This window comes from Apodemus sylvaticus, chromosome 17, assembly GCF_947179515.1.
Source record: "Apodemus sylvaticus chromosome 17, mApoSyl1.1, whole genome shotgun sequence".
NCBI classification, from domain to species: Eukaryota; Metazoa; Chordata; class Mammalia; order Rodentia; family Muridae; genus Apodemus; species Apodemus sylvaticus.
Genome location: NC_067488.1, coordinates 35,457,388 through 35,472,692, shown reverse-complemented (window position 1 = coordinate 35,472,692; position 15,305 = coordinate 35,457,388). Strand labels below are relative to the sequence as shown.

The 15,305-nt window shown below is 42.4% G+C and overlaps 1 protein-coding gene across 1 annotated transcript in view; it reads right to left on the bottom strand.

Moving 5' to 3' along the window:
- Positions 1-15,305, bottom strand: part of Tg (thyroglobulin) — a 177,109-nt gene that overhangs the window by 98,637 nt on the left and 63,167 nt on the right. The window contains exons 28-34 of the mRNA XM_052160288.1: positions 11,867-11,932; positions 11,367-11,441; positions 9,251-9,388; positions 5,740-5,916; positions 4,154-4,265; positions 2,536-2,615; positions 1,690-1,833 (exon numbers count right to left, since the gene is read on the bottom strand). Of these exons, the coding sequence (XP_052016248.1) occupies positions 1,690-1,833; positions 2,536-2,615; positions 4,154-4,265; positions 5,740-5,916; positions 9,251-9,388; positions 11,367-11,441; positions 11,867-11,932 (792 nt within the window). The remainder of the gene's footprint in view (positions 1-1,689; positions 1,834-2,535; positions 2,616-4,153; positions 4,266-5,739; positions 5,917-9,250; positions 9,389-11,366; positions 11,442-11,866; positions 11,933-15,305) is intronic.

The following is a 15,305-nucleotide window of genomic DNA, read 5'->3' as shown; positions in this document are numbered from 1 at the left end:
TCTATGGAAATATAAGTCCACAGAGGCAATTTCATTATACAACTCCCATTTTTTTTTCATAAAACAATTCAAGCTGTTGAAAGAAAAGAAAAACCCAACAGAGCAACCTCCAATCATGATAAATCAAGCGATTAGCAAGATGTCTTCTAGCCTGGAAGTGATCATGTTCATACTAACTGCCTCAAAGCTAATGAACATATAGATACATAAGCAAAGCTAAGCAAACTCTGCCCTAGAAACCAAACTGTACCCATTAGTTACAACACAGCTTGGACAAGAAAGACCACACCGGGGACAGCTGGTCTGCTATCATGTTAACCTTTTTTAGTTGATGAAGTTGATGAATCAGTTGCTTGTAAGTTACTCCACTGAGCTCCCATAATGCGAAATGTCAAGGCTCATGCAGACCTAGCATGTTTCTGATACACAGCAGGCACAAGAAGAATGTCCATCTTCTCTTACTGCCCAAATTAGTTAGGGAAATGGTGGCTTTACAGTATGAAGAATATAGATACCAAAGTTCCACTTCTCTAAGACTTCAGTTACAGCAACTGTTATATAACCCTAGTTTCTAGGGGTGTTGGAAAAATGGCCAGTACTCTCCAGATTCACTCAGAAATGGAATTGAGAAGGAAGTGATCTATGTGTCAGGTTGGAGACACTGATCTCAGTTCAGCTTCTCTGTTACTTCCCGAGGCCATACTTTAGCTCTGAGACATCTTCATGAGTTTGCTCCTGGGACACAATCTGGTAGCTACTCTCTTCTAGTTCCCATGCAGCTGTCTATACCATAGACACCCAGCATCTAGGTGGATGGGAGCAGTGAATCTCAGTCACTTGTCCTACTGACAGAAGCTAAGGAGCAATATGAGTCTTACAAAGTCCAGCCTGTCCTATGGAGTGAGGATGCTAACATCAAATGTTACTATAGTTTTATCTAAGCACATACAGAAATATCCACTTTTTTTATTCAATGATTTCAGGTTGTTCTCTTAAAACAGACCTTGAAATGAGTCTTAAACAATGCAACCATTTGCCTTCATGGCCCATACAGGATGTCCTTTCCTGAAATCCTAACTTAAGTCCTAAAAAACATATGCAGGCTGCCCTCTTCCTTCCCTGACACTGCCATATATAGAATATCATCATCCTGACAGATGATAAAACTTGACACAGCAAGGAAACCAAGGGATCACAGCACAGAGGACAACTGTAGACTTTGTGTTTGTCCAGCAACAGGACATGAGTAGGTTAAGGTTTTTTTCTCTTAATACTTCTGTATTTTCTGAGGCCTCCTCTCATGTTATTCCCTTCTCCCTCCAGCAGTAGGGCTGCTTCCAGACTATGCTGAAACCTGACCCTGAATGAAAGGCTTCTAAAGGATACCATGAGCAGCCCCTCTAAAGCAATCACAAGCAGCAAACTGAAGAAGCTGGCTACATACCAAAGCTAGCTGGACCTGTGAACCTGATCTTGTTCCATCTTTCCTGAGATCTAATTGGTAATCTTTCCTTTAAGCTAATGAGCAGTCTCCGAGCCATTTCATTTCTTCTTAAATTAAATAGAATCTGTTTCTGTCATTGGTACCCAGTGAATTTTGACTAATCTTCCTCATCATAAGACATCATCCTAATGTCGGCTTGGGATACAGTCAACAGCAGACACATCTGCCAGTAGCAGGTTACTCACCAGGCTTCTGGTACCACCCAAAGGGATAGGTGTAGACTTCAGTGTCCTCAGAGTCACAGTCCAAAATGCGCCAGGTTGCTCCATTCTCCTCACTGCACATTTGAATCCCCATGCTGTTCAGAGTCAGGCAGGTCACCTCTCCTCCTGGAGGGAGAACACAGGAGTCCAGAAAGGTGGGGCAGTGAGAAATATGAACTGAACGAGAAGGATTCAGCAACCCATTGCTCAACAGATGCCAGGACTTCGATACTGTATTCCAGGTGGGGACTTGGCCATCCCAACAAATTCAGATCCACTATTTAGAAGCCTCTGAGTTTAGGAAAGGAAGTAGCTGCTCCTAACAGAATACCTGTTAATCATGCCTAGAAGAGGTGATATGGACTTATGGGTTTCATTTCGCTGGGCCAGGTTTACAGGTGAGGATGCTAACTAAGGCCTGGTTAGATTTTAAGTGAATTGTCCAGAATCGCATCACCAGTAAGTGACCCAGTAAGTGTTCAATATAGATCATGTGATGTATATAAAGTTCAGTCAACGATGCTGCCTGGACATCTTTGGAAGTACAGAATAAGACATATAAATGAAGTACAGAAACAAGGAGGGACAGTCCTTGGGATCAGATAGGTCTGTTCATACATGAAATGGGCAGATAGACCAGGGCAGCCACAATGTTAATTTATTAATAAGTCACTTGCTTCTCCCAGACTGTTTCCTTTCTGCACATGAGGCTAACTTATCCTTCTTGTCATGAGGCGATGCTAAGGACCATATAGAATCACAAACATGAGTGTTTCTAGACTGAGGTATATGCCTGGGGCTGGGGTCTGCCTCCTTCATTAGTCTTACCTTGCAGCTGGGAGACATTTAGAAAACCAAAGCCAGTGCAACATGGGTCCCTGTCACAGAGCCGCTCACACTCAAAGAACCTGCAGTGTGAAGTAAAGACATATGTGAAACTTCCTGTGGGCACCCAGATTCTGCTGTGCAGAAGGAATGGAATCACTCAAACTTAAAAGATCATATTTCTTCGTAAGCATATAAAGTATGGGTGATTAGGCTGACATTAGCATTCTAGCTCCCTGAAGACATATTTCCACTCTTCTAAGGAACATTATCTTCAGGTCCTATATTAATTTGCTAACTCAGTCAGTCCCTCTCAAGGACCATTCTTGTTTATCCAACCAGTATAGCTTCAGGTCCCAGCCTGAAGCTTCCTGGCAGAAGGACTCTAGCACCTCAAGCCAATGCTCTGGAGCCCAGTTCTCAGCATTCACCTTCCTTGATCCTATGTCTTAATCTGATGAATCACTCCCGACTCCTGAGAGCTTGCCTAGCATCTTGAGCCTTTCTGTTATCTGGATACTGACTCATTTGTGCTCCTTTTTTCCTAAATCCAAATTAAACCCAGTGTTGAATTTTATATCTGCTTGGTAGTTTTTCCAGTGCATCTTTGCCCAGAAGATGTTAAGTCATCTCCCTGGCTTTCTCTGCCCTAGATCCCTGCCCAGTTACCTATCTGCCTACCTATTGCTTTCCCCCTCCTTTTTAAAGCCCACTGTTAACTGGACTATAGGTTTCCATAGCTGGTAATAAGGTCTGTCCCACCAGTTCCTGTTCCAGTATCAAGACCAGCATGGTGACATCCAACAAAACATATCTGCTTTCTATCCCCTCGTCCCAGCATAGTGACATCTAGCTTCTATCCCCTTCCTTAATAAGGTGATGTCCCACTGGATCTCAAGACAAAGCAGCTTGTGCCATCTTTTGAGCTCTATTCTCAGAAATAGCACTTAGTTGCCAGCAACATGATGCAATTCCGTAACTCAACAACACTTCGCAGATTAGCAGTTCATGGATCAGTGACTGCTAACATACAAAAGACTCGCTGGGGATTGTCCTTAAAATCTTGATTCATGAGTCTCCTCCCAGCACCTCAAATTGGGAGGTCCAGGGAAGGCCCAGAAATGCAGATAGGCAAAAGCATGCTTGGGGACTCTGAAGAGTGAGATGGATAATGTGTGCTGAGAGGACTTCATCTTCAGTTGTAACAACTGGCAAAAAATCCAATAAAGAAATAACAGCTTCTGGTAATCAGTAGGTTGTGGAGGTAATAAGTAAGCATTACTATAAGCTAAGACTCTGTTAAAAATTGTGCTTGTTTCCAGACTCTGAACACAACACTGAAAGACTCCAAGAAAGAAGTTTGACAATCTTAATGACTTTTATTAACTGACAAGACTGCTCAGGACATCTGAGCTCCCTCAGCAGACTGCAGACTCAGCACAGAATGTAGCATGTAGTGTCATTTGTCTCCATTGAGGATTTCTGATCTGCTTATGTCCTATACTCTTAGCTTTGGGTTGTACTGTTGCTAAGCTGCTATCTTTAAAGGCTGAGGCACCACCTTTTGGTGGAATCCAAGGAGTCTTAATAATAAGCTTAAAGGTAGCACTTGGCCACTTACCCATTGGAAATGAGTTTTCCAGACATGGGGATTTTGTCTCTGATGGAAATCCCTGTGAGCTTTTGGAATGGCAGGCGAGTATAAAAGTTCTTCACTCTATCATTCAGCACAACTGCACAGAAGGAAAAAAATAAAAATTATTATACTTTTGAAAATATAGAGATAATGAGTAGTATCTAAACTAAACTTCTAGGAAGATGGTAGATTAAACTCACATATTTGCTCCCCAACTCTTACTAGACTATAAGACTCAGGAGATTCCATTTAGATGGGTGATTTTTGAGATAGGCTGTTGTGTAGGCTAATCTAGCCTTGAATTCAGTATTTAGCCAAGTATGTCTGTGAACTTCTAATCCCCCTGCCTCTACCTCCTGAGTCCTAGAATTATAGATATGAACCACTATTAGGTGCTTGGAATGGAACCCAGGCCTTCATGCTGGGAACTCTTGAAAAGGCTCTAGCCCATGGGAAAATGAGAATCAGAGAGTGATTGAACATACAATCTCAGGATCTATGAAGCCTGTGGAGGAATGAACCTTGTCTCCAGAGACTAGAAAGGCAACTTCTGCCCCCTGTGTGAAGCAACAAGGATTGTATTTGCCTCTACACTCCTGCATCTCCAGGGGAAAGGATAGACTACGTGCCCTTCCCTCAAGGGCAAAGATGGAGGATTTATTCTGAATCTCTTCCAAGACCCAGAAGAGACAGTCTCTTAGCAGCCCTGGATAGTAGATACATAAACCCCAAGTGAATTTGAGAGCATGATCTAGGCTTCCCAGTGACCAATATTCTTTCTACCTTGCTAGTGTGTGAACTCAGACCAGTTACTATGAGACTCCTCTGGCAAAGGGCCTAGGAGTGTTGACATGAGCAGTCCCACCAAATAAGTGACAGAACCAGCTTAAGAGAAGCTCCCACAAAACAGAGCTGTTCCACAGCCTTGTGGCCTCTGAAATTTGAGGAGATACCGAGAAGAGCCCTGGCAAAGATGAAGGAAGAAGACATTGCTGGAAGAACAGCGTGAAAGAAATGACATCACCATCATGATGACAAACGACACAATCACTGTCCTTGAACAGAAAGAGCAACTGTGATGGTATAAAAGTCACTGTTTTTGAGATCTTTGTATGGACAGTTGCACAAAATTCTGGTGAAAGTAAGGTGAGATCCCAGAGCAGAGCAAACCACTCATGCCCTTTTTAATGGTTTCACATCTCTGAAGGACCATGGATAATCTTACTGTTGTCTATGTGTGTATATATATAAATTGATGATATATAAATATATGTATATATTAGTTTTGGGGACTATAACATAATTATACCATTTTCCCTTCCCCTTCCTCCTTCTGATTAGTTCCATGTATCCATCTTTGCTCTCTTTAAAACATTCATAGTCACATTATATTTGTAAGTGTGTATGTGCGTGAGAGAGAGACAGAGACAGAGAGACAGAGAAAGAGAGAGAGGAGTATTAATTTTAAATTGAAAAGAAGTGAATTGTACCATTTCTGACCAATTGTACCATCACACAGTGATGGCTGATGGCCCATCAACCTCCCAGATTATAAACACCAGATTTCTTACCTTTCCGCCGGAACAGGGATGTTGGATGGTGAGGAAGAATCTGACTGCAGTTCTTAGCAGTAGATTCCATAACATTGTCACAGACCTGAGCTTCTGGGTACAGGAAGCAGGTGAAATACAAAGGTGAGCTTTCTGTTATGTCTGCAAGTTGACAGAAAACGGGCTCCTGGGCACACCCTAAAGGCAAGAGGACAGTTGGTGTTTAGTCCATGAAAGCTCTTGGGTAGGTAGAATCAGCTGGGGACTCTTTCAAGGCAGAGGCCTACTGCATTGGTTTACTTTTCTAACACTGGGATAAACACCATAACTATAAGTGACCGGGCAAGGAAAAGCTTTATTCCACTTTACTGCTTGCTGTCTATCGTGAAAGGACTCAAGGCAGGAACCTACAGGAACGAGCTGACGCATAGGCTATGAATGAATGCTGCTTACTGGCTTACTCTTCATACCCAATTTTGAGTGTCTTCTTATACAACCCAGGACCACCAGCCCAGGAGTGGCATTGCCCACAGTGTGACAGGTTCTTTCAGGTCAATCATGAATTAGGAAAATGTCTCATCTGACATAGGAATTTTCTTAAGCTAGCTGACTCTAGTTTGTGTCAACTTGGCAAAAATGCTAGTCTACCCATGATAGTCATGAAAGCCTAAACAAAAACACTTGGAATCTAGGAAGTGGGGAAACAGATGACATTGTTGCTTGAGTATAGGCAGAGCCAAAGTGAGATGAGAGGTCAGACACAAACTCAGCAACACAGGAGACAAGCTCCATGTCTCCATTTATGGCTTCTCAGAGGCACTAACAGTCAGCAGGCCAGAGACCAGGGATTTGTATATGAGCACTCTGTTCCCTACCTTTGTCAGTCTGGCCAAAGATACCTATGAGCTCCTTTACAGTAAAGGCATGGCTGATTCTGATTTGGTTCTTTTTTTTTTTTTTCATTTTTTTTTATTCAATATATTTTTTATTTACATTTCAAATAATTTCCCCTTTTCAGCACCCCCCACTCCCTGAAAGTCACATAAGCCCCCTTCCCTCACCCTGTTCTCCCATCCACCCCTTCCCACTTCCCTGTTCTGGTTTTTCCCTATACTGCTACACCGAATCTTTCCAGAACCAGGGGACACTCCTCCGTTCTTCTTCTTCTTCTTTTTTTTTTTTTATAATTCGATATATTTCTTATTTACATTTCAAATGATTTCCCCTTTTCTAGCCCCCCATTCCCCAAAAGTCCCATAAGCCCCCTTCCCTCCCCCTGTTCTCGCACCCACCCCTTCCCACTTCCCCGTTCTGGTTTTGCCGAATACTGCTTCACTGAGTCTTTACAGAACCAGGGGCCACTCCTCCGTTCTTCTTGTACCTCATTTGATGTGTGGATTATGTTTTGGGTATTCCAGTTTTCTACGTTAATATCCACTTATTAGTGAGTGCATACCATGATTCAACTTTTGAGTCTGGGTTACCTCACTTAGTATGATGTTGTCCAGCTCCATCCATTTGCCTAAGAATTTCATGAATTCATTGTTTCTAATGGCTGAATAGTACTCCATTGTGTAGATATACCACATTTTTTGCATCCACTCTTCTGTTGAGAGATACCTGGGTTTTTTTCAGCTTCTGGCAATTATAAATAGGGTTGCTATGAACATAGTGGAGCATGTATCCTTATTACGTGCTGGGGAATCCTCTGGGTATATGCCCAGGAGTGGTATAGTAGGATTTTCCGGAAGTGAGGTGCCTAGTTTTCTGAGGAACCGCCAGACTGATTTCCAGAGTGGTTGTACCAATTTGCAACCCCACCAGCAGTGGAGGAGTGTTCCTCTTTCTCCACATCCTTGCCAACACTAGCTGTCTCCTGAATTTTTAATCTTAGCCATTCTGACTGGTATAAGGTGAAATCTCAGGGTTGTTTTGATTTGCATTTCCCTAATGACTAATGAAGTTGAACATCTTTTAAGATGCTTCTCAGCCATCCGAAGTTCTTCAGGTGAAAATTCTTTGTTTAACTCTGTACCCCATTTTTTAATAGGGTTATTTGGTTTTCTGGAGTCTAACTTCTTGAGTTCTTTATATATATATTAGATATTAGCCCTCTAGCTGATGTAGGGTTGGTGAAGATCTTTTCCCAATTTGTTGGTTGCCTGGGCAATTAGACAACATAAGGAGGTCAAAGGGATACAAATTGGAAAGGAAGAAGTCAAACTATCATTATTTGCAGATGATATGATAGTCTACCTAAGTGACCCAAAAAACTCCACTAGAGAACTCCTACAGCTGATAAACAACTTCAGCAAAGTGGCAGGTTATAAAATCAACTCAAGCAAATCAGTAGCCTTCCTATACTCAAAGGATAAGCAGAGTGAGAAAGAAATTAGGGAAATGACACCCTTCACAATAGCCACAAACAGTATAAAGTACCTTGAGGTGACTCTTACCAAATATGTGAAAGATCTGTATGACAAGAACTTCAAGACTTTGAAGAAGGAAATGGAAGAAGATCTCAAAAAATGGAAAAACCTCCCATGCTCAAGTATTGGCAGGATTAATATAGTTAAAATGGCCATTTTGCCAAAAGCAATATACAGATTCAATGCAATGCCCATCAAAATCCCAACTCAATTCTTCACAGAGTTAGAAAGAGCAATTCTCAAATTCATCTGGAATAAGAAAAAACCCAGAATAGCTAATACTATTCTCAACAACAAAAGAAATTCTGGGGGAATCAGTATCCCTGACCTCAAGCAATACTACAGAGCAATAGTGTTAAAAACTGCATGGTATTGGTACAGTGACAGGCAGGTGCATCAATGGAACAGGATTGAAGATCCAGAAATGAACCCACACACCTATGGCTACTTGATCCTCGACAAAGGGGCCGAAAACATCCAATGGGAAAAAAGATAGCCTTTTCAACAAATGGTGCTGGTTCAACTGGAGGTCAGCATGTAGAAGAATGCAAATGGATCCATTCTTATCTCCTTGTACTAAGCTTAACTCCAAATGGATCAAGGACCTCCACATAAAGCCAGACACTCTGAAGCTAATAGAAAAGAAACTGGGGAAGATCCTTGAGGACATCGGTACAGGGGGAAAGTTTCTGAACAGATTACCGATAGCGTATGCTCTAAGATCAAGAATTGACAAATGGGACCTCATAAAATTACAAAGTTTCTGTAAGGCAAAGGACACCATCTGGTTTGCTTCTTACCCACACAGTCAAACGTAAGTCCTAGGACATAATGCATATTCTACATTGGATGGATAGATGCATGGATGGATGGATAGATGGATAGATGGATGGAAGATAGGTTCTGGTTGCTGAGCAGAAATGACCTTCAGTGTGACCTTTCTGAAATCTGGGAGCAAGCCCCACTTTTATGCTGAGAATGTAGTGACCCTTAAGTTATACCCATCAAAATCCCAACTCAATTCTTCACAGAGTTAAACTTCCCTACTTCTCAGGTGTTGTTGAAAAACAGTCTGAAGAAAGCTGCAGGTTGAGGATACTCACGAGAAAGGCACCATAGGTTTGCCTGCTCTGCTGAAAACAGGTGTGTGAAGAGCCGATACTTCTGGCTGGGCAATGAGTGGCTTGTGTTGACAATGACCTGGGTAATATCCACAGGGGAGAAAAGTTCTGCTGCCACATCTGCAAAATAAATAAATAAATAAATAAATAAATAAATAAATAAAAATAAAAAATGAGAGGGTGAGCTCTACATCTACCTAGCAAGCATGGAACAGAGAGAAATAGACATGGGAACAGACCAGAGACAGAGACAAAAGCATTGTTACATGACCCAAGGCCAGAGTGGGGCTAGAAATGACAGGGTATTGATCTGGTCATGCAATGGGGTTCAGAATGTCTTACAAACCATACAGTCATAAACCCAGATTTTCAGTTTAGATGAAAGCTGAGCTCTCTGCTTCTACTTTCTAGTCAGGGGATCCCTCTAAGATTTTAGCCTCTCTCTGGGTGGCCTCAGATAACATGTCTCTGCCAACAAAAGTGCCTTATCAGCAGATTCCTCTGTTTGAAACTCTCAGCCAGCCTGTTAGCTAAGTCATGTGGGAATCCAGGTTCAGAGGCTAATACATGGTGGGCAGGTTGTTGTATGGCAGAGAGGGTGATAAAAGCAATCTGGCTTCCCACTTACTCTCTTGAACCCTTCTGATGACTTCCACCATGTTATTGCACAGTAGAAGGCCCTCACTACAGGCAGGCTTTCTTTCTTTCTTTCTTTTTCTATAGTGTGGATGATTTATTTTTTATTTTTTATTTACTTTTTTATTTTCTATATACTTTGTTTACATTCCAAATGTTTTCCCCTTTCCTGGTTCCCCATTCCCCATAAGTCCCATAAGCCCTCTTGCCTCTGCCCATTCCCCATCACCTCCCTCCCATTTCTCTGTCCTGGTACTCCCCTACAATGCTGCATTAAGCCTTTCCAGGACCAGGGCCCTCTCCTTCCTTCTTCTTGGGAATCATTTGATATGTTAATTGTCTTGAGTATTCAGAACTACTGGGCTAATTAATATCCACTTATCAGTGACTGCATTCCATGTGTATTCTTTTGTGATTGGGTTACCTCACTTAGGATGATATTTTCCAGTTCCAAGCATTTGCCTAAAAATTTTGTGAATTCATTGTTTTTAATTGCTGAATAGTACTCCATTGTGTAAATATACCACATTTTCTGTATCCATTCCTCCTTGAGGGACATATGGGTTCTTTCCAGCTTGTGGGTATTATAAATAATGCTGCTATGAACATAATGAAGCATGTGTCCTTATTGCATGCTGGGGAATCCTCTGGGTATATGCCCAGGAGTGGTATAAGAGGGTCCTTCGGAAGTGTCATGTCCAGTTTTTTGAGGAACCGCCAGACTAATTTTCTGAGTGGTTGTACCAGCTTACAATCCCACCAGCAGTTTCAATCCTGGATTTGCCGGTCTTCACAGTTAAGAGTCAAATATACTTATTTCTTTTAAATGAGCTGGCCTGTGATTTTGTTACAACAACACTGAGAGGGCTAAGGTACTCCTCTTCTGTCATCACACTTCCGTTCCATCCCTCTCTGCCTTTCTCTTTCTCCGATTCTCCCTGGTTCTTAATGCCACCTATAGTAAAAAACATCTTGAGGTTCTGATGGTGAGGTGTTCTCACACCCCATGCTCAACCCCATTCCTGTCCTGATTAACTCCTCCTTTGCCTTCCATGACTCCATACAGACTGCTCATTTTGGCATAGCTGATGTTTTGTGAAACATAGTAACACTTTTCTAGGCCCTATAGAGTTGACATGAGTGGAATTCTGGACATGCTCAGTTAAGTTCTGCTCTTTAAGTACCCGATTTCTCCTGCTATAGTTACTGTGTTTGTTTCTGTTTCAGTAACAGTGACAATTGGCAGTGAAGTCACATTACATTCTGTTTTGACTGCCCACTGCAGGAGTGTTTATGAGTGGATAATTAGACTCAAGGTATAATTGGATGCATTGTGAGGTTCCAAGGTTTCAGAATGGAGTGATAATAAGAGACCCATCCACTGATTAGACCTTGGGTACCACCATCTTGTCCCTGAGGCCTGGACTCAGCTATATAAACTCTTCCAAGTCAATACCTGCGCCTCCTGGAGAGTCTGACCTTGGCACAGTTCCCCTTTCACATCCCATAGTGTCAGGCCGAGACCCCATGTCAGAATCTAGGAAGAAGATAAGATCACTGGTAATATTAAAGCAGACAAATAATAACATTCATGTCCCACAACCAGGAACTAAAGACAAGGCAGGGATAGACCTAGCCACCCAGATGAGCAGGCATAGCCCTGTACCAAACACTGGGCAGTCTCTTAGGGCTAGAACTAGAATGCCCATGATACACATGTAACTATTAACACTTAGCCTTTAAAAAATGCTCCTAAATGTTGGTCTTCACATGGCATTCCTTTCGACTGTGTCTCCCATGAGCAGTGGGAGCCTTCTGCTGCATAGAAAGCATGCCCACAGAATATAAGTCTGTTTCCCATTCCTACCTCCATGGGGAGCAGAGTGCCTTGCAGATGGAAACTGGGGCTAAAGTCAGGAAGTCACTCTCTGTCACCCCTGCTTCCCCCACCTTGGAGCTCACCTTTCCAGAGGTAGACCTGCTGGAAGCTGGGAAAGCTGTCTTGAGTTCCCTCCAAGAGTGCCAGACCTGCAGAAGATTGCCATTTGGTGAGCCTGTTTGGGCTTGTTCTCACTGGTCACCAACCTCTACAATTGTCCCATAATCCCCCTTAAGATCCTCCTGGCTTGAGAACTCTGCTTTCTCTACAGGATCTCTCAAGGCCTCATGGAATACCATTCAACACTTGCTTGCAAACCCAGAGCTGTCCAGACTTCAGGGATCTAGCTTGAAACAAAACAGACTAATATGGGAAGGGTCACAAGTCTACGACATTAGAAGACAACCAAAACAGTTAACAACATCAATGACAACAACAACAAGAACAATGACAAAAACAACAAGATGTTTAGGTGGTCCCATTGTGGGGATTTCCTGACATCAAACACTGCTGAGATTCTGACATCCTAATGACGCTGGGGCCAAGAGGATGTAAGTAAGATCACACGCCACCAAGGTTGATGTCCTGAATTTGATCCCCAGATCCCATATGTTAGAAGAAGAGAATTGACTTAGTCAAGTTGTCCTGACTTCACATGCTCATGGTGGCATGTGTGCTCAGGCTACACACACACACACACACACACACACACACACATACACACACACACTACATAATCATTAAATGTAAAATCATTAAATGTAAAAACTAATTGGAGCTGGAAATTAAATAATAATACTTTACAGTGTTACCTTTTGGATCCATAACATTTGACACACATCCAGTCATTTGCAGCTTTTATTATTTAACTTATTACTAATGTTATTAGCTATTCTTTAAAACTTGTATTGACATATATTAATTATATGTAATGATGGGCTTTATAAAGACATTTTCACTGACATTTATCAGTACTTTGACCATGATAATGCCTCGTATCCTCTCAATTCCACTGCTGCTCTCCCCTCCCACTAAAGCCAGGCTTCTCTCTTTTCTGGAAAGTTCTCATCCTCTGGTACCACACAGGATAAAACTATATTTCTTGCACCCTCTCCTCTTGGTGGCAAACATTCCTCATTTTTTCCCCTGTTCAGTCTCAGACTCAAAGTTTAAGAAGACACTTATCTTTCTCTCCAACCACTCTTACGCAGCACTCACCCCTGGTACTTTGAGGGGGAAAAATACCTGCTGTGGGCTCAGATTGTACAAAACCATTTCTTTGTGTTCTGTGCCGTTAGTGGTAGGTATATTTGTTTGGTGTGGGCATCAGAAAGCAGCCCTAGATGGAGTAAGTGATCTTAAATAGAACAGCTTGTTTCCAGAGACTGAGCACAGGGGTCCTACAATCCCTTGAGTCTAAGAAGGTGACAAAGAGCAGGCTTGTTTTGATTTAGTGATGCCCACTCCTATCAGCTCAGCTAGCTAGGAAGCACCTTGGCCTTGGTGATGGAAAACTTGGCAACTTTTGCACTCAGAACCTGGCTTGATGCCTCCGATTTGCCTTGTAGGTAGTGTTTTGTGGTGGAGGATACATCCCAAGGTTGTGGTTATATCACGTGAGGACCACCACTAAGCTTGGCTGGCCACATCACCCCTCCCTCAACCCTCTGCTCCTGTCTCCAGTAGCCTTTTAACATCTCTCCTTTGCCATCTTTGAAGTAGAATTTGCTATGAACTGGCATTCAGACTAAGCCCAGAAGTGAGGAATTCAGTGACATCTGAGGAGTGAAATTCCAAAGTGTCAGAGATGCCAAGCAATTTGCTACAATAACCACAGATGACTTGAAAGCATTTTCTGCTTTCAGGAAATCATATCTGGTACCATAGTAGTAGAAAGTGGCTCTAGGGGCATGTTGGGAAGACAAGAACTTGGGGTTCAAATGAAGAGTTGAACCACAGGTCTGGCATTAATGAACAGTAGAACACGCCGAGTTTGACCTGCATTCCCTCGGTTGTTTGCTTTAGCAGGTGGTCCAAAGGATCAGGAAAATAACAATGCAAAGCAGACTTTGGTGTGCTCCCTGTTTAAAGGACAAGGAGTCTACTGAGTTGCAGCTTCCTACAACTAGGACCCTACCCACATTAACTTTCCATATCAGATCTAAGCCTGTGTAACCCAGGTCCAGGTCTCTGCTTTACTCAACTGTGATATTATCAGCTAGCTGAGAAACAAAAGAAATCCATTCTATTGAGGATTGCCATGGGACATACAAGTGAATGACCAGATAGTTGGAACATGGAAAAAAATCCTCAGTGTAGTACACACACTCACATACACACACTTAACACACACATATATATATAAACAGACACCACACACATACACTACACATACTACATCACACATATACTACACATATACACATAGCACACACACACAGCAGACACACCACACTACACCACACCACACACACCACACACACATCATTTCACATCACATATATACATACACACAAATACACATACCTCACATACATACACATTCATATATACAGACATACACAACACACAAATAGTACATATATAATATCACACACATCATATATATATGTACACATAGCACATATACAGCAACATACATATAGCATATATGCACATCTAATACCCACCCACCCACACACACACACACACACACACACACACACCATTGTATTGAAAACCCAAAGCTTGGGCTGGAGAGATTTCAGTTGGTAAACTCTTGCCTCACAAATGTAAGCACCTGAGTTCTTCCCATAAAGCCCATTTAATAAGTCAGAAAAAACACTTGTAATTCCAGTGACGGTGACATGTAAGGTAGACATAAGCAGATCCCTGGAAACTACTGTCCAGCTATCCTAGCCTCAGTAAAACCCTGGACCAATGAGAGACTCTGTCGCAATCAAAAACTGGAAGGCACTAGATGATGACATCCAAAAAAGTTGTCCCTGTCTTAAAAACCCAAAACAGAAAAAAAAGTTGTCTTCTGATACAGAGAGAGAGAGAGAGAGAGAGAGAGAGAGAGAGAGAGAGAGAGAGAGAGGAGTGCAGTTGAGCAGATGAAAGGCCTAAATCCTTCAAAGGCCTTTCCTTGTCACTCCTTTGCAGGGAGGCCAAGCCAGGGCACATTCCTGGCCCTTGGACACACACAGCAAGCACATGTTCAGGCGTAAGCAGTTCAGTGACTTACTGCTGCCAATTTATCACATGTCTTTCCTGAAATGCCTGCTTTCCCCCTGGGTGCCTCTCAGAGTAATGAAGACCATCTGTGAGGCAGCCATCCCATAAATAAGCTGTTTGATTCTGTTTACCCCCAAAAGAAGCTACTTAGGCTCCCTGGAATCCTGCCAGATTCTGCAGTGCGTTTCCAGGCTTTGGTTGGGTGTGCCAATGCAGATCGCCTATGCGTTTTCTACACTGGATTTTAAGCTCTCTCTCATTAATCCAAAAATTAGTAAGGCATATATAATTCTTCAAAGAATATAA